General features: G+C 37.5%; 8 protein-coding genes across 8 annotated transcripts; 4 read left to right on the top strand and 4 right to left on the bottom strand.

Moving 5' to 3' along the window:
• Window positions 1-138: 138 nt before the first annotated feature.
• Window positions 139-1,025, top strand: BDF20DRAFT_172862 (Extradiol ring-cleavage dioxygenase, class III enzyme, subunit B). Its single transcript, XM_053074851.1, has 4 exons — window positions 139-233; window positions 307-447; window positions 522-649; window positions 731-1,025. The coding sequence occupies exons 1-4, from the start codon at window positions 194-196 to the stop codon at window positions 902-904; spliced, it is 483 nt and encodes a 160-aa protein (XP_052931764.1). The 5' UTR covers window positions 139-193; the 3' UTR covers window positions 905-1,025.
• On the top strand, window positions 836-1,541 carry BDF20DRAFT_172665 (Extradiol ring-cleavage dioxygenase, class III enzyme, subunit B). Its single transcript, XM_053074850.1, has 2 exons — window positions 836-1,198; window positions 1,283-1,541. Exons 1-2 carry the CDS (start codon window positions 941-943, stop codon window positions 1,424-1,426), a joined length of 402 nt encoding a protein of 133 aa, XP_052931763.1. The 5' UTR covers window positions 836-940; the 3' UTR covers window positions 1,427-1,541.
• On the bottom strand, window positions 1,432-3,177 carry BDF20DRAFT_172642 (PIN domain-like protein). The gene is made up of 2 exons (XM_053074849.1): window positions 2,246-3,177; window positions 1,432-2,186 (listed from the first exon to the last, which is right to left on the bottom strand). The coding sequence occupies exons 1-2, from the start codon at window positions 3,138-3,140 to the stop codon at window positions 1,657-1,659; spliced, it is 1,425 nt and encodes a 474-aa protein (XP_052931762.1). The 5' UTR covers window positions 3,141-3,177; the 3' UTR covers window positions 1,432-1,656.
• A 128-nt stretch (window positions 3,178-3,305) lies between these two features.
• Window positions 3,306-4,213, bottom strand: BDF20DRAFT_828165 (uncharacterized protein; the record flags this gene model as incomplete). Its single annotated transcript, XM_053078228.1, has 3 exons — window positions 3,306-3,451; window positions 3,530-3,862; window positions 4,096-4,213. The coding sequence occupies 3 exons, from the start codon at window positions 4,211-4,213 to the stop codon at window positions 3,306-3,308; spliced, it is 597 nt and encodes a 198-aa protein (XP_052931761.1).
• A 1,331-nt stretch (window positions 4,214-5,544) lies between these two features.
• On the top strand, window positions 5,545-5,967 carry BDF20DRAFT_839427 (uncharacterized protein; the record flags this gene model as incomplete). Its single annotated transcript, XM_053079278.1, has 1 exon — window positions 5,545-5,967. The coding sequence occupies one exon, from the start codon at window positions 5,545-5,547 to the stop codon at window positions 5,965-5,967; it is 423 nt and encodes a 140-aa protein (XP_052931760.1).
• A 1,829-nt stretch (window positions 5,968-7,796) lies between these two features.
• On the top strand, window positions 7,797-9,832 carry BDF20DRAFT_916853 (ABC1 family-domain-containing protein; the record flags this gene model as incomplete). The annotated part of the gene is made up of 2 exons (XM_053084505.1): window positions 7,797-8,874; window positions 8,943-9,832. 2 exons carry the CDS (start codon window positions 7,797-7,799, stop codon window positions 9,830-9,832), a joined length of 1,968 nt encoding a protein of 655 aa, XP_052931759.1.
• A 250-nt stretch (window positions 9,833-10,082) lies between these two features.
• On the bottom strand, window positions 10,083-13,451 carry BDF20DRAFT_895577 (uncharacterized protein). Its single transcript, XM_053082459.1, has 3 exons — window positions 12,984-13,451; window positions 10,339-12,880; window positions 10,083-10,275 (listed from the first exon to the last, which is right to left on the bottom strand). The coding sequence occupies exons 1-3, from the start codon at window positions 13,268-13,270 to the stop codon at window positions 10,204-10,206; spliced, it is 2,901 nt and encodes a 966-aa protein (XP_052931758.1). The 5' UTR covers window positions 13,271-13,451; the 3' UTR covers window positions 10,083-10,203.
• Window positions 13,452-14,480: 1,029 nt separating this feature from the next.
• Window positions 14,481-14,693, bottom strand: BDF20DRAFT_805409 (uncharacterized protein; the record flags this gene model as incomplete). Its single annotated transcript, XM_053076493.1, has 1 exon — window positions 14,481-14,693. A coding segment is annotated over one exon (213 nt), but the record flags the coding sequence as incomplete, so codon positions are not given.
• Between the last annotated feature and the right edge of the window lie 3,178 nt (window positions 14,694-17,871).

The raw sequence follows: 17,871 nt of genomic DNA, 5'->3' as shown, positions 1-17,871 counted from the left end.
AAGCAACATTTAACTCGCGTTCCAACCTGAGAATAAATTGCTTAGTCACTCCTTTATAATGGTCACAGGAAGGACTCTGAGTTTGAGCCTTTCAATTTGTTTATTTAAAAAAGCCAGACATATTTGCTTGGTTTCTTGTCTGTCATTATATCGCGCATAGATAAAGTGCCTATTTACTTATTATTGAACTAAAATGATGAAGCGTGCTCCAGTATTCTTTATATCTCATGGAGGTAATGTCATTCATTTTCTATGCATATAATAAATGAAACTTCAATCATTGAAAAACAACAATGGCGTTTTCAGGTCCAACCCTTTTAGAAGATCAAGCAAAGCCGGGTCACTTCTATAATTGGCTCGGCCAATACTTAAAAGACAAGTTGAAGCCGAAAGCTATTGTCCTTATCAGTGCTCATTGGCAAGGCGTCAATGACAACCATGTTTTCGGTATGCTGCTTAGTCTTGTAATGCCTGCAGTATGAAGTTAATTAAATCAATCTCTTCGTCTTTACTTAAAATAGTGGACGTTTCCGAGAAACCCAAGTTGATCTATGATTTTTACAATTTTCCTGATAGATATTACAAACAAACCTGGGACCACAAAGGTTCACCTCAAATTGCTAATACAGTCATTAGTTTATTGGATAAGGTAGCACAGTTTAGATTGGTTCTACTTCAAGTATATTTGGTATTTAAATCGACTAATATACAGGTAAAAATGATGGAGTAGGCTGGGTTTAAGGGTATAGGCGAAGAATACGGTAATGATCATGGTGTATGGGTTCCTTTGAAACGCGCCATGATGTCCAATCTCGATATTCCTATTGTTGAAGTCTCAACGTTATCACACGAAAATATGGAAATGCATGTTAAGTTGGGAGAAGCTCTCTCTCCTTTGAGGTAAACGGAAAATCTCCAAGTCAAACTTTTCGTGAGCCATATGAGATTTGATTCTCATATTGGGAAAACCGACTATTGTAATAGAGAAGAGGGCATTGTCATCATTGGCAGTGGTAGTGCAGTGCATAATTTAAGAACATTATGGCAACATGCGGATAGCCCGTCCCCACCATTCGTTGCTCTTTTTGATAATGAAATGACAAAGGTTGCAACAAATTTTACAGCTGAAGAACGTAATGAAAAAGCATGCAGATTAAACCAGCATCAGGCATTCAGACTCTGTCACCCAACAGCGGAGGTACACTAATCAATTCTCATAAACAAATGCACAGTGTTGGAAAGCATTCATCTAACCATAAATTCTCTTTTTCCGATTATATAGCATCTCGTCCCTTTTCATGTTGCGTTAGGTGCTGCAGGAAACGATCAAGGCAAAAAACTGCTGGAAGACTATTTTTCTACACTCAGTTGGAGTTCTTTTGGTTTTGGTTTGCCTGATGATATAGAACTTCCCAATTATCCCTGATAGCATAGCTAGCATATAATATAATATCCATTTGCAGGAAAATGACAAATCGATTTCCGCTTTCTACATTTCGTATCTTAGTTTGTAATTCCACGCATGCTCTGTAGAGTGTGATTTTTTTTTTTTTTGAAACCATGAGTGTATGTTGATTTTCTAGTAAAATGCTATAGCAAATGTATTTCAATAGATTGAGCGGGTATCATTTTGATAAAATATTGACAAAGGTATCTTTAAAATGCATTCAATGACAGTTGAGAAGCATTTGGCGCAAATGGATCCTGCGTTTGTAAAGAGTGGCCATCGATCAAATTCTGCTGCAACAATGATGCTTTCAATTTGACTTCAATGGTAAGCGCATCTAGCTCATAGTGTTTTAACAATTCAGCTTTTCTCGATTCGTTGAGTTTGGGTGGCTGATACGCTGCTCGGTCTAAGGGTATAGGAGGCAAGCTGTTAAAGACGTTCCGTGCTCGTTGGTAGTTGAATGTTTCATGGGGAACATATCGTTTGGAATCCATATGCTGCAGAATCATCTCTATTGAGCCATATTTTTGTATGGCTTGTATTGCACGATGAGGACCGATACCTTGAATAGTTCCCGAAAAATCTGTGCCACAAAGAATGCATAGATCAATGAAGGCGTCTTTACTTAAGCCCAGCTCTTGTCTAGCAACAACAGGGTCTATAGATAGAATAGGACGATGCCTAGCAAAGAAATACCGTAAAATTGGTACTTCACCAAACACTAACGTATCCAAGTCTTGAAGAGAAGATGTTAGTCAACTGTTCATTGGAGATAGCAGTTGGGTTCTAGGTTACCTTCTGACACTGTGGCCTTTGTGATACCTGCTCGGCCAAGATGTGCACACATAGCTTCCGCTTCATGACCGTTGCAAGTGAAACAGAGATAACCAAGTGCCTCTAAAAAGTCTCTACATTCCTCTCGTATAGCTTGTGTAATACGGAATGACCTTTTTTGTAATGAATCCAACATTACTTGATTGTCCCTTCTCAACCTCTTCAGGGCAGATTTTGTATTTTTATACTCTTGACTCACCATGTCAGCAATCAGTTCCTTTTCGCGATAAACCAAAGCACGTACAGTTCTTGTATATTTTTCGGTATTTTTAGAATTAGTAATAGCATTTCTCAGTTCCTGCGCGAAAAGCATTAATTTTCCTTCAATATCAATATCGGCGGCCTTGTAGTTTCTTTCGTCCACTATATCCTCAACCTCTTTCATTACTGCATTATTATTTGATATCCTATTTTCTGCGTCGGCCATTGTTTGATCCAAGTCATTAAAAATACTGGCAAGATTAATTTTGTCAAATTGGTCGACATTGTCTATTGAATTTGAGAACTGTAACCAATTGTCTAATCGGATCGATTGTTCCTTTTCGAAAGCAAGGGAGTGTTTGACTTTGGAACGAGCTTTGGCTCGTTTCGCTAATTCGAAACTTTTAGCTGCTAATCGTTTAGGCCCATCAAACACAAAAATCGGTCTTATTTGGTTGAGATCGCAAAAGCGAGCAAGTTGATAAAAGCCGTAAATATGTTTGTAATTGTGGGGTTCGTCGCCGTATATGAATTTATTTAAATGGCAGCTTGCATCAAAGGCGATAGTCTGTCTAGCCAATGTGTTTGCACTTATAACACGAATAGCATTAGGTGCATGCTTTGCGATAAGACCAGTTAGACCATGAACCCCCATTGAAGACAGAATGAGTGGTACCTGGTATTGAAAACAAAAAAAAACGTAAAAATTGTCGGGTGGAGAACCCGCTTAAAAATGCGACTTTGGGTATTTTTTTTTTGTTTGTATAGTTTATTTGAGAATGACCATCAGCAAAGAAAGATTTACGAACAGTCCTATCATTTAAACCAAGGATTCTTTCTCAAAATTTGTCCACTGGAACTCATAACGTGCTTTTGGGGCTGTATAATTCTTTAAGGTATCGATGACATCTTTGCTTGATTCACAAAGGACAAAAATTTCAGCATTGTGAGTTTTGATGAAGTTTTCTAGTTATTTCAGAAAAACAATAAGCAGGTTCAATTGCAAGCGCTTACTCTACGATGCTCATAACTATTCTCAAATACCTTTAACACACATCTTGACCCATTCCGCAAATGGAGTATAGTAGTTTTTGGTATTAACGAGGATAATGGGCTTTGTGTGAATGTTGAGTTGAGACCAAGTAATCATTTCCAACATCTCTTCCATGGTGCCGAAGCCGCCGGGCAAAACAACGAAAGCGTCACTCTCATCATACATACGGCGCTTACGGCTGTGCATGTCAGGAACAACAATGGGATCACAGAGTTGCTTACTACCATGCTTGAACAATGGTTCAGGTACGACGGCTGTAATTTTGCCACCATTATCTAATGCAGCTTTGGCAACTGTTCCCATTAAACCAACGGATCCGCCACCTACATACGAGATATGATTGTCAGCCGCTGACTCATTCCTGAAATTCAAATGAGAAATCATTTATGTACTACCATAAACCAGTCTCATGCTGTTCGCAGCCAAAATTTTCCCTAGCTCTGTTATTATTTATATCAATTGCAAAAACAGTTATTGCGAATTAGAGGATAGATGGCATATTTTAAGGGCTGCGCATCGTTAATGTAATTATCATCAAATGACAAATCAATCTTACCGATAGCCTCTTGCTCAAAAACTGGATCTGCACCGTCTCCGGCGCCACAGAACACACAGACACTTTTAATGTTTGCGCCATTTACTTTATCATTCGACGAACGAGTTGAGGGAGACATTTTTACTATGCTTTGATTATTAAAATGTAGAGATTTATTTTTCTAACTTTGCGATACAAGCTAAAGAAAAGCACTAAAATAGAAGTTCAATGGACAGGATCAATTTATATTTTATAGGTTTTGCTGAGACATTGATTGGAAAAACCATTTTAGCTCACAAATGTTACAGTACTTTTTAATTCCAGATGAAAAAAATTGATCAGCAGGAAGATTGTGATTGATCCTCAGAGGCTATACAGACAATAGGAATGGACGGAACAATATTTTAAAACGTACGTAATGCAAGTATAATTTACTCGCAAGATCTAAAGATAACGATTCACAGTACCAAATGCATTAGGCGCGGCGCTTTTTCTATTTGACATGGTGCAGCGTAAAGTCTCCAGGACGCGCAGGTGCAGCTCAAGATGAAGTACTCTAAATTTTGTGTATATAGATTGCACAAGCACTGAATAGGTCAATAAGCTATTACTCCAATAGAATATGTTTATGAATCATTCTGTATAAAGAAATGTCTAAACTCAAGTTTATGCAACCTCGGACTTCATACCTTCAAAAAAGTAAACCGGCATGATTCATCATTAGTCTTGTGTATTGCTCAATAACGAATATACTGAGCTACCTATGGACAGCAGTGGGAACATCTGAAATATGTTCAATTTTTTAACCCACAAAGAAGTCATGTCAGGTTATCAACTGTATGGATTTTTTTGAATGACAAACTCTGATGCTAAGCTTAATCAACTGTGCGTCTGATTAATAAAGGTCGTACACCAATTGCTTCCCGTCTTTCAGAAACATTATAAACCACTTTCAAACACATTGTAGCAGCAATACAAGGAAATTATATGGAGATAAGATTCTGAGAAAAAACAAAAATGTCCAAACGCAACGGAAGCGCATATCACAGATGGCAAACGCCACTATCTGTCCTGAAGAAACGGAAGGCTTTCGACTATATTTTTGTTCGCATAACTTCTCGCGATGATACCCTCTTTACAGAAACTACGTTCTAAGAATCATTTTGAAGCTTCTAGACTTTTCGCATCAGGTTCTTGGAGACACTGTAAGCCATGGCTATTGCCATAAGAGTGGTTCTGTGTGTTGATCTATTCAACACTCTGTCTAATCCCATCAATATTAGACGTTCCTCTACGTGCCAGCTCGAGCTCGAGAATATAATTGGATCGATTTTAAACTATCAGCATATTAACAAATTGGGTCAAAATTTAGTTCTCAAAAAAAAAAAAAGGGCGAATTTTATGCAAAGCTTAAAAAGGAATACTTGTAGCGTTTTCCTTCCAGAAATTTTCTTTCTCTCTTTTCCCAAAATGTTTTCGAGGTTAATCAACTCTATTCGTGAGCAATTCGCAGCACGCCATACCCATCTTCCCGACAGAAATATTGGCGCTGATGCTTCAAATAGTGACAATGATAAAATGATCGATAATGACACATCTTCCTTCAAACAACGGAGTAGAAGCTCCTCTGTTACCGAAGAATTACAAAGAAGAAGCAGCATTGGTAGCAATAGTATTTTTACAAATAATGACGAAGGCGCGGGTGGTTTAAGCAAATATACCACCGCACAGTCTGTACCTATTCCACGAAAAAACTCCATAACATCTGGAACAGCAGGTCTTGGTAAAAGCGGAAATGGCAACAGTGGCCGTAGAATGTCAACTAATCTTTGCAGTGGCAGTGCGTATGACGATTATGTCCAAAAAGACCTTATGTCGAGCTCTTGGACGTAAACTTGGTTTGCAAATTCAATCAATGGATTTCCCTTGCCTTAGGAAAAAGAGCAAATCAACGAGCCCACTGAAGTGTCCTTCTCTTCTAAGAGAAAACTTTATAGATGTTGCGTGGATGGATTGAACTTCCTACACGGTAAAAGACGGCATGTAGAGCTTCGAATATCCGGGAGAATTTATCAACAACGTTTTTGATAGTATCGTTACGTCTTACTTAGCACACTATTATCAGTACTGTTTTTTAGCATGAAGAACTTTGCATAGCACTGAACTTACTTTAGCTAAATTTGTCAGTTTGGTTTGATTAATAAAACTTCGTTAGCAGTTAATCTGTTCCATTCCTTGTCCAATGAATGGTACTGTTTTGAATACTTGACTAAAGTGATCAGGCAATCTAAGCGTGAAACAGTAATAAAATATAGTAGCTCTTTTAAACGACGACAGAGACTAATTGTGCTTCGATAAAAAGTACCATTCACAACAAGCTTTGTGTAAAAGGTAGTAAGCTTCCCATTGGCATATTTATGATAATTCAATCCCCTCCGGCATTCGATCGAATAGTCAAACCTTAGCCGAAAAGAATTCTAAATTGTAGATGGTATCACGACGCTACATAAGCGACTAGGTATCGGTTTCATGGATTGAATAGCATTTTCTCTTCGATCTGTATGGTGATAGTAGTGAAGTTTACACATATGACATAGTAAAACTGCAGTATTTATGTATCAAAAATACATTTCAAAAGCTAAAGCAGATCATTCTGATATGCAAACTTAGAGAATAAAACGATATGTAGATGGTTTTAGTTATAGTCTATCAATAGTTTTTGGTCTGCTCGATTATAGGAATAGAAGATTACATTCACTCAAGACAAAGGAAATCGTGATCTAGACACATTTCACTATAAAAATGGAGGGAAATTCTAACCTCGGTCTGCTAATTATGTAGTGATAATGCCAGATTTGACTGTCCTTCCTTTATCGACTGCACTGCTATTCTGTGTGCTGCTTCAATATCCCTCAATCACACTGTCTTATTGACATGTAAAAGTGAATGCTTACACCCGCTTTTTTTCAGTATGAACGCTCATCATTGTATTGGGATAGAATGACTAAACTTCCTCTTCTCTAAAATCCTGTATTCAGGTACTTACTATTGCAGTTGAATCTTTTCGTCTATACTTCGATTGTAAGAGTCCTCAGACGGGTATCTTCTTCTAATTTGCAAGGAAAAGCTCGTTCATTACTTTTTTTTCCCACCTTGATCTAAAACTGAGACTAATCCACTGTTAGTTTTCAAGTACTTTGTTCGCAGCAGTATACTCTCCTTTTACGAACTGCGTTTGAAACAGCTTTTATGAGTGCAACTCTAAAAAAGCAAGTCTATCCTTCATTACAACTACCTTAAAAAAAAAGTATATAAGCGAGCAATACTTTTTCAGTGTATTTTCGTATTGTCCAGACTAAGTACAGTAGATATTGTACATGCTTGACTAATTGCACAAACTGATCAAGGCAATGTCGGAATATTGTGCCATTCCTTCCAGCGCATAGATAACTACTTCTGAATGAACTTTTTTTTTCTTCTGATATGGGCTTCTTTGATCATTCAAGGGAAAACTCTTTAGAAATTGTACACTTGCCGCAATGCTGGTAGGGAAGTAAGAACTCGTTATTCGATTTCATTGTATCCTTTAAAAAAAAATAGGTTTAATTGCTCAATTCTTCAAATGGAAAAATATGTCAAACCCCAGCGTAATTTAATTAAAAACTGTGCTTCAAGTTTTATTGTTTCCTTTTTCCTCATGGCTTTCTTAAGCATTGCAAGAGATGAACATTGCTTTGAAACCGACAAGATTACTATTACAAAAAAGTAACAGAAACAAATGGATAAGCAATGCTGCCTCAGAAAAAATTTTTACGGCAACAATAACAACAACAGCAAGAACAATAACAACAGGACGACGATCGTTTTTTAGCAGACGGAAAAAGTTTGTCCTACTTAGCAGTGCTACATTAGCTGTTTGTGCAGGCACCAGTTTACCAACACTGATAGAATCATCCTCTGATGACAAAATTAACTTGAATAAAAAAAATAACGAAAGTACCAAAGGTAGCAACAGAGTGCGGCATACATTATTTGCCTTGCAACGTATTGGAGTTGCCACTAAAGTAGGCGTGCAAGTCGCTATTGATTATAAAAGGACGCAATCAAAAAGGTATTCTTCAAATGAAGAACGAGTTGTTGCTATAAAACACTGCCATAAACGAGCTGCTGAGCGCGTATTGGCCGGTCTCCAAAAATTGGGTGGTATTTACGTGAAGCTGGGGCAACATGTATCTGCTATGACCTATATACTACCTTTAGAATGGACAACCACCTTAGCTGTCCTCCAAGATCGCTGTGATCCGACACCGCCAGAAGATATTCGAAAATTATTTCTGACGGATTATGGAGAGCCGTTAGAAGAAGTATTTGACGAATTTGACTGGAAGCCGTTAGGTGTAGCCTCTTTAGCTCAAGTGCATAAAGCCAGATTAAAACAAAATAGAGAGAGCCATGTTAGCTTGAGTAGCTCCCATAATGATGGGAAGAATTTTGCATTAACGGACCAGCAAACTGGACAACGATGGGTAGCTGTCAAGTTCCAGCATCCACGTTTGGACGAATTCAGTCGAATGGATCTGGAAACAGTTAGTTTGATTGTAGGCACTATCAAGCAACTTTTCCCGGATTTTGGCTTTGAATGGATATTAAAAGAAATGCAACAATCGTTACCGCAAGAAATGGACTTTGAACATGAAGCTCGAAACGCCTATCAAGTCAAAAAGAACTTTGAGAACGAAAATACACCATTAGTGGTTCCTGAAATCTTATGGGCGAAAAGACGAATATTATGCATGGAATGTAGGATATGAATTTGTACAACATCTCAATCTATTGCCGCTCTTTTGCTGAGATTTCTTTCATTTTAGTTATTGATGGTGCACGTATTGACGATTTGAAGTATATGAAAGACCACCATATCGATCCTAATCAAGTATCGACCGAAATTACTAAAGTCTTTGGAAAAATGATGTTTCTAGATGGATTTGTACATTGCGATCCTCATCCTGGCAATTTGCTTATTCGACCAACGACGACGAACAACAGGAATAGCAAGTTCAAATTTGATCTCGTTCTACTCGACCACGGCCTCTATCGTACGTTAACCGATCAATTACGTACTGATTATGCCCACTTATGGACTTCACTCATTCGCGGTGACGAGAAAGGCATCGAAACCTATTCCTCGAAAGTAGGATGTCGGCCTGGCTCCTACCGTCTGTTTGCATCACTCCTTACTGGACGTGAATGGTCTACCATTCAGTCAGCTGATTTATCTTCTTTTCGTACCAACACAGAGATGAAACGTGTCTCGGGGCGCGCCAAAGATTTTGTGAGTCGCATTTATGACATTCTTGCCACCTTACCACAGATTGTACTTCTGCTGTTGAAAACCAGTGATCTGCTGCGAGGCTTAGACGAAACGCTACGTTTGGAAATAGGTGGAGATAAGTACATTACTTACGCCTTGATGGGCCGCTTTTGCGCAGAAGCTGTGTGGCTTGATGCGAAGCAAAATTTATTACGGCGGATCAAAGAAGCGCCCAGCTTGTTTCATGCGTGTAAATTGTTTCTGAGTTTGTTCTCGTCATGGTGGGAATATCAAACGCTCGAATATGGGCTTTGGATCTATCAGCTTAAAGTCGATGTACGTACAAAATGGACTATGATATGGCATCATGGTGTTTCTGTAGAAGAAATGCAGAAGCAACGGCAATTAAAGCTTATCGATACAGCAGCAGTAGTAGCTCCCTTGTAATTAGAATTGTACTAAATACCAAAAGTAGAGTTTCTCAAGTAGTATCATGTAAATATCCTTCATTTTTGGTTCTCGTTTGTTTCTATGAAGATTAGTAAAACCACATGCAGAAATAAACCAAAAATCGAAAAAACCCATTCAACAGAACGTGAAAACTCGTAATGTTGATTGAATGGGTGAACACAGGCTTTTATTCAGCTCACGATCCAAGACTAGCAAAAAAAAAAAAAAAAAAAAAAAAAAAAAAACCCAAAAAAAAACCATCGTTCGTGTGGGGATTTATAATGTTGTAATGCGTATATACAAGCTAGATGAAATTTATTTAGATATGGTTTTAACAATTGCTCATCACGTCCAAAAAAGAGCTGTCCTTAGAATATTTCATCTTGGTTTGGACAATCAACCGAGGAATGGCCGACATAGTCATCACAATTTTCGCAGAACTATAAGAGCAGTTAGGCTTAGTGATGCATTCCTTTTGCGGTTTGAAAAAAATATCTATTTACCAATTTTCCGTTCTCTGATAAGTGAAGATCGCTCTTGCATTCCAATACATCATGACCATAAGTATCACATAACTCACAATATTTATCACCATCATCATCATGCTTGGACGAAGAAGGATGGGTTGATGATGTTGGAGTAGGAGACATGGTGTGTGCTGTAGTAGTGGGTGACATTAACATACTATGGTGACTCTGATTGTTATTGCTGCGGTTAGTAACATTTATTTTGTCCTCCTTTATTAGAGCCAATTCCTTTTCTAAATGCTGCACTTTCTTCTTTTCCGTTTCTAATTTCTCTTCTAAATCAGCCTCGCCAAAGACACGGTTCTCAACCAATGATTCTAATTCTGCCAGATCTTTAGACAGTTGTTGGACGCGTTGTTTTTCAGTCTCTAGTTTCCGCTGATATGTCTCTTTTTCAGTTTCTAATTCTATAATCTTCTTTTGCAGTAGATTGCTATCGGTATAATTGTTTTCTACTGTTGTCTTCTCTTGACGATTATCATTTTTACTGCTGTTGCTGTTACTATTATTGTTATGGCTTGCATCTTGATCTAAATTTTGTTTCTCTAAAGCCAACATCTCATCCATTAATTCGTTATAGTTTTGTTCTAGGCGTTGATGTGCTTCCAGCAACTGCTGATAGTCCTTTTCCATCTTCATGGTAGATAGTTTCATTTGATAATGTTCATCTTCTGCTTTTGCATGCGCTTCAAAAGCGTCGTCTGCTTCTTCCATCAGTCGCTTTTTATCGTTTAATTCCTTTTCAAAATCTTGTTGCAACTGGTCATACTTCTCTTCTAGCGCTCGTGTCTGCTGGTGGGACTGCTGGAGCTCGAGTTTGAGTTGTTCAGTTTCGTGGTGTAAAGTTTCAATGGTGCGTCGTTCATTATCGAGCTCCATCATGGCAAGATTCAGTTGCTCTTCTAAGCGATGACGTTGATCGATGGTCTCCTCATCGCCATTATAGAACTCCTCTTGCCCTTCTGTTCCTACTACTGTACCATTGGGGAGCGTGACAGGTTGCTGTAGTTGCTGTAGCTGTTGCGCATGTTGTTCGTCTCCAAAGCTAGTTTGCTGTATTTCTAATAGCTTGGCTTCAAACTCCTTTTTCCTCTTTTCTTCCCTTTCCCCTGCTCCCCCTCCTCCACTATACAGATTAGCTAGATCGTCGTCATCGTCATGATGGAACAAAGTACTCTGCTTGTGTTTCAAATCTGCTACCATATACTCCAACTGCTGTATCCTATAATTTTTCTTTTGCAAAACCATGGTATGTTCTTGCTTTAACTGACCCACTGATTGATCATAAGCTTGGATCGCCTCCAAACCAGCTCTTCTTAACTCTTCACATTCCTTTTCAAGACTAACGCATTGAGCTTCTCGTTCTTTCACCTCCTTCCTCACCAGCTCTAGCTGGCCGGCATGTTGTCGATTCAACTCCAACTGGTGTTCGTCCTTTTGCTTCACCTCTTCTTGCAATTCTCGAACAAGGTTTTCAAGTCGTGTCATGCGTTTTAATTGATATGACTGTTGCTCTTCATCTCGATGGGTTTGGGCCAGTGATTCCTCACATTCGGTGAGGTGCAGCTGCAGTTCACTTATCTGTGATTGAGCCGCGGCAAGTTGTTGTGAAAGATGCTGATTTTGGCTTGTTTGTTCATCCACTTGAAGAGAGAGACTTTCTTTGATGGAGACAAGTCGTTCCCATGCCGTTTCTTTTTTGGACATTTGAGAGAGGAGGGTATCACGTTCTTGTTGGATTTTTTCTAACATGTCATAAAGGGTATCTGCTTCAGCTGCACTCAATGCATCGCTTTTCGTTGTCATTGAGAGGGTATCCTCTGTGGGAGATGAAGCAATGGGTATCATATTGGCTTTTTGCAAGAGGACGGGTTTAGGTGTTGTGGTAGTTGAACGAAGCTGAGGTGTGCTACTTGCTCTTTTAGCTATGGGACTCGTAGTGCTAGTGGTACTGATAGAGTGAGGAGTTCCTACTACAGAACGCCTGTTGTTGGGAGTCGAGCTATTGGGGGTAGGTGTGGACTTTTTATAAGTCACTGTTGTATGAGATGCAGTAGTAGGCGAAGAGCTGTGTATACGATGAGAATACGATGATGGTGACTGGGAAGGTCTACTATTAGCTTTCGTCGTAGATGTCGAAGGTGTCGTCGACTGACGTATCATTCTTATACGAGATCTTTTTGCGGCGCCATTGGTTGTAGGTATAACACTGGCATGGGAAGACGTCTGAGTAGGCGTCTTCGAGGTATATCTGGGTCGTATGAGTCCCGGAGCACTACTCGTTGTTGTTGTTGATTGTTTCTTTGTGAGAGGTAGGTTGGATCTACGCGTGATAATCGTACTACTGGTAGTGGAGGAAGGTGAAGGTTTTGTTGTACTACTGTTACCATGACTGCCGGTGCTGCTACTACAACTATTTGTTGTTGTAGCGGCGGTATTGGCAGGTGATGCATGAATAACAATTTTACTCACACTTATAAAGATACCAGTATTCGGTGGACATTGAAAGTATCTCTTTCTAATAAAATAGACGAGAAGGAATTTACTCAGTATGTAGTTACTCTTTTTACTGTGTTCGCTGACACTGGAATCATCGTATGAGATGCGCTTGCAATCTTTACCCCTGAGCACTGCCATCATTTTTCCCGGCGCCTTCTTTATCCAACTCAACACCAGCCCAAATACCAGGTTTGAAATCTACAGAGCCAACAAATCGGAGGGTGCCCGTCAAGTTATGTAATGTCGGTATGATGACACGTTGTCCTATCCTGTTATCATAATCATTGCTTATAGCACTATCATTAGAAGTGGTCTGTTTGGGTGTCGCTACTGCTGATGATACTGCTGCTGCGATTGTTCGTTGTGGCACTCTGACTGAAATAGATGGATGTTTGGGTATTTTGGACATTTGTAATTTGTCAAAAACGTTTACTTTGAAAGACTCGCTCAGTGTGAGTTGAGAAAGTTGCAATGTGGAAAGGGAAAAGATAGAGTAAATGAAAAGAGAAAAAAAGGAACCCTTTCTTTTTTAATTTTGTTTTTAATTTATGCTCAGATCATATAGACTTTTTTTTTTTTTTCGTCTTTTGTTTTTATACAGCGTAGACAAGAAAGAAAAACCATAATAATTCAACATAATCAATTATTATCCAGGTTTTAAACTCAAGATATCAGCATCAGCATCAGCAGCAACAACTTCATCAACGTTAAAGAAAAACGTGTTTCTTACTACTTTATGGATACAGCAGCCCCGGATGAACCCCGTGCATCCAATAATCATATTGTCCGAGCCGAGCAAAAGTTGACCCAATCAGAAAAATTGATAATTGCTTTATTAGAAAAGAGACATTGTCCAATCAGAAACATCTTTTAGCTCCCACAGAAGAGAGAATACGCTGTCCCAAGCATAAAAAAAATTCATGATTGGAGGACATCATTAATTTGATAATATAGTATTTCAATTCCTGATTGGACGATATTGTTGTACGGCCCGGGTAATAATTTATTTGGATTAACTGTAGTGTGCTTAGTTCGGATCGAGGTTTGTCTGTCCCTGGTTTGAAACCACAGTTTGCTGCGGGAAAGACGGTATATCTTTTAAGGGGTCGAGGAGAAAGACAGATGCTTCCAAAAAAAAAAAAGGTTTATTGTTCTTTTTTTTTTTTTTTTACAAGAAGGAAAGGTGATATGAATTCCATACAAAAATAGGAAGCATAATAGCAAATAAAGCGATGAAATAAATAGAAAAGAACAAAGAGATCAACTCTTTCATTTCTGTTGAAATGAATATCTGTTTAAATACAATAAGGGTCTTGATGGGTAGAGAATAAATCGTCGGCAGCCACAATAGTGGGTGATTGTCTAAGAGGTAACTTTGTCATAATATCCAAAGGTCGACGCTTTTGATTTGTTGCTGTTGCTGCCACAACCCTTTCTTCTTCCTCTTCTTGTTGTTGATATAAGATATCATCTTCTTCAGATTGATCATCTGATAATTCATTATAGTCATGAATCAAACCTATACCAGATAAGTGATGCTGTAACTGTCTTTGTTGCTGTTGTTGTTGTTGAAGTTGATATTGTTGAAGTTGGAACTGTTGTTGAAGTTGTTGATATTGTTGTTGTTGCTTTTTCAACGTGAAATTCAACAACTGAATATGGTCCAAAGCTTTTTCCAGTTCCTGCCTGGCTTCGTTTATTTGGACTTCTTTTTGTGTCGTAATTCCTTTCAAAGCATTGATAGTGTATCTTGAGAAATTCAATTCCTTATTTAAATGGTCATTCTGTTGTTGGAGATAGTTATTTTCAACTTCGAGTTGTATATAACTCTTTTTAGAATCAGTAGTTGTAGTCATGTTGGACGCCATTTAATGTACGGAAGATAGAGAAAAAAGAGGAAAGGACGAGAAATAGATGGAAATATTTTTTGAGATAAAGTGTTTATCAGATAACCAGCTGATAAAGAATAAGAAAAGAAAAGAAAGGTATATGTATAAATAAAAAGCAAATCTTTTTTTTTTTTGTTATCTAAACAAAAAAGCGAGAATTTTTTTATTTTATTTTTTTGCAAGCGTAGGAAAGAAGGAAAAATGAAAAGAAGGGAAGCAACAAAAAAAAAAAGAAAAGGGGGTTGAAAATTTATAGAAAATAGGATTAGACTTTTTTTTTTTTTTTTTTTTTTTTGTGTCCGTACTGTGTGTGGATGTATCTGAAAAGGTTACATAAGAAAATCGTTACGTGATACAATGTATGGTGAAGCAAAACAGCTTAAACACACACACCTTTCTTTTGAATGACATATGCAATTGATTGCATAAACACACATATGAAGAAACACAAACAAAATAGACAGGAGGCTTATTAAGCAAAATCGAAACTAGAAACCGAAAAAAAAAGCGGGGCGCTACCATCCCTCATGATGTTAAAAGGACTGTTGTAACATACAATGCCCCTTTGAGAGTATCTTACCTCTCGCGTATGTATTTCAAGAGGAGGTCAAGTTGCTAGAACAACAAATACTTTGGGCTAAATTTGTACTGCAACTATTGCTACTGCTATTTTTAAAACACCCACACGCTTATGTAAACTATTTTTAAACTAGTTCATACTTTCAAAGGCTACTCTCTGTTTGCTGCGAACGGCATCTTAATGGTTAGACCTGTGCTTAGCAGCCTGTATAAGGTTTATGTAAGAACACTACTGTTTAGTCTATGTGGAACATGCAGTGTTTAGCTACAAAAAAAAAGCTTTTAATTTGTCGGAGTCAGTCGAGACTAAATACTTTTTGCTTGCCTATACGATGCATCTGCAAAAAAAAAAAAGAAAAAAGAGATGGCAACTCCACACTTTCATTATTATTGCACTATTACTTGTACTTATTCAACACCTGCATCTTATATTTATAGATTTCATATTTTCAACTTATGGCAATTTCTGTATCTTTAAAGGTAGGCATGCTAGTTTTTTTTACTGGAAAAAAAGACTACGGTTCCCTTTATTTTCTTTAGAGATGTTATACAGATACTTCTTTTGGGCATAAACAGAAAGTAAACCAATTATCATTAATGCATGCTGCTTTCCAATTTTTTTTTTTTTTTTTTTTTTTTTTTGTATAACACTTACACCATTTTCTTTAAATTGGTTGTAGATCTCTTTGTAACGCGCAAAGTGACAATGTAAAATGTAACTTTAATATATTGAAGTCAAACAGATGGTATCTGATTTTACGCTGAGATATATATATAAATGACATATGAACAAAGTTCAACTTTATAAAAGATACACCTAGACACACACACACGCACACACACACACATATTTCTTATTATGGGTTCTGCACATGAACAATTTAAAACAAATCGTTCTCCGGTCGAAAGTACTTTCACTTTCAGTGGTAAGCCAATTAGGGTATCTGCACATTGATTACTTCCTCACATTTATACGTGTTCATTTGTATATTGGTTAATCGCATTGGTTAAACGTCAAAGAGTCTAGATTATGTCATCTTCTATGCTCATCTTATTCTTATATATATCGTCTTTGTTTTAGATAAAATTCGGATCCAGTTGAGACGTATACGTTAGCTTTTTTGCGTGTGCAAAAAGAATTTTTTAAAAGTCCATCCACTTAACCTCGTGGTTCCTTGAAAAGATAAGTTAACCAAGAAATCGCATTTTGTTATTAATTAGATGTCTTTCTTTGTAACCGAAGGAAAAAACTTTTTCTTTTTATCTCTTCTATGTTAAGGTTGTATCAAAGAAAGCATTTGTCTTTTCAGTTAGACATTAATAATTGATAAGCTATGACGTTAAACTGAGGTTTGACAAGCTGGTGTTGCCTATATGTTATCACGCTTTTCCAAGTGGTTTGATTGGATGTCATGGAGCGTTACATAGAGAAAAGATCGACGGCAGTCCTTTCGGGGGGGGGGCGTTTATGGAGTTTGATGTGGGTAACTGAGACCCAACCCGTATTTTTACATATACTTACTTACTTCCATGACCGGAAAGAAAAGCCCAAGATTTTTCAAAAACATGGGATCAGATAATAAAAACAAGTAGAGCTGTTCGTTTGGTTATATTATGCTCGAATTGATCCAAAGGAACACGTCAATACTACAAAAAAATTTTAATGTCATATTCTTTACTTTTAGGACAAAATGAAATGAGCAACAGAAGCTTTTTCAAAATAAACCCATCATATGAGTGTTACACGATTAGCTTACGCCTAGTAGCTTCGGGCGTCAGTAATAGATAAAGTAAGCTACCCATCAATGCTGTTTTGAAAACTTAAAACGCACTACTATACAGATATGAACAGATAAACAAAGATGCACTTTAAATATAGATGAAGTATCTAAATAGGGTATGTGTTTTGTGTATGATCCGCACACGTGTTAGATTTCATCATTTCCGAAAATCGTCTGTTGCCCGTTTTATTCGGTACAATTTGGCAAAATGTATGCGTACCTGTCTTTGTCCGGAATGAATATGCGTTCCACTTCAAAGTGGGATGTAATCAAGAAATACTGCTCTTCTCACTTTAAAGGATGTAAGGGGTTGATTGTAGCGATTTTTAGATGTAATTTGCCCACAAACTACATTTTTTATATAGGATAACTATTTCCATGGTGGCTAGGGATTGAGTCTGAACCTTTGAAAACAGTAACAGACAATTCAATTTGATTGCGGTTGTATATGAAAAGCTGTTTCTTTGGAACACGCAAAACATTGTTACCATGTAATGGCTGTTTCTCTATCTGATACAGATTTATTCCTTCCCGGATCATTTTTGGGAATATACATAAATTAACTTGAAGATGTTCAAGTGATATATAAGATAATAATGATAGTATACATATTGAAATCATTGCGGCTATTCATCTTTTGTACAGTAGTTTATCTTATTTGTAATGCTGTGTAGGTTTTTGTAATGATGATGGATTAATTTTTGTGTAAATTTGCGTATGGATATGTTGGGTATAGTATAATGCATGGATAGGACCAAAGG

This window comes from Mycotypha africana, assembly GCF_025528875.1.
Source record: "Mycotypha africana strain NRRL 2978 chromosome Unknown BDF20scaffold_12, whole genome shotgun sequence".
Lineage (NCBI taxonomy): Eukaryota > Fungi > Mucoromycota > Mucoromycetes > Mucorales > Mycotyphaceae > Mycotypha > Mycotypha africana.
This window is presented reverse-complemented; position numbering and strand designations above follow the sequence as displayed.

What these genes read in the sequence shown, in the direction of transcription:
- BDF20DRAFT_172862 (XM_053074851.1), top strand. Translation starts at nt 194, where the DNA reads ATGATGAAGCGTGCTCCAGTATTCTTTATATCTCATGGAG. An exon ending in ATTCTTTATATCTCATGGAG is followed by an intron (nt 234 to 306) that starts GTAATGTCATTC and finishes TGGCGTTTTCAG; the next exon opens with GTCCAACCCTTTTAGAAGAT. An exon ending in TCATTAGTTTATTGGATAAG is followed by an intron (nt 650 to 730) that starts GTAGCACAGTTT and finishes ATGATGGAGTAG; the next exon opens with GCTGGGTTTAAGGGTATAGG.
- BDF20DRAFT_172665 (XM_053074850.1), top strand. Translation starts at nt 941, where the DNA reads ATGAGATTTGATTCTCATATTGGGAAAACCGACTATTGTAATAGAGAA. An exon ending in TCTGTCACCCAACAGCGGAG is followed by an intron (nt 1,199 to 1,282) that starts GTACACTAATCA and finishes CCGATTATATAG; the next exon opens with CATCTCGTCCCTTTTCATGT.
- BDF20DRAFT_172642 (XM_053074849.1), bottom strand. Translation starts at nt 3,140, where the DNA reads ATGGGGGTTCATGGTCTAACTGGTCTTATCGCAAAGCATGCACCTAAT. An exon ending in AAAGGCCACAGTGTCAGAAG is followed by an intron (nt 2,187 to 2,245) that starts GTAACCTAGAAC and finishes CTTCTCTTCAAG; the next exon opens with ACTTGGATACGTTAGTGTTT.
- BDF20DRAFT_895577 (XM_053082459.1), bottom strand. Translation starts at nt 13,270, where the DNA reads ATGTCCAAAATACCCAAACATCCATCTATTTCAGTCAGAGTGCCACAA. An exon ending in AATGATGGCAGTGCTCAGGG is followed by an intron (nt 12,881 to 12,983) that starts GTAAAGATTGCA and finishes CTATTTTATTAG; the next exon opens with AAAGAGATACTTTCAATGTC. An exon ending in TATCAGAGAACGGAAAATTG is followed by an intron (nt 10,276 to 10,338) that starts GTAAATAGATAT and finishes CTGCTCTTATAG; the next exon opens with TTCTGCGAAAATTGTGATGA.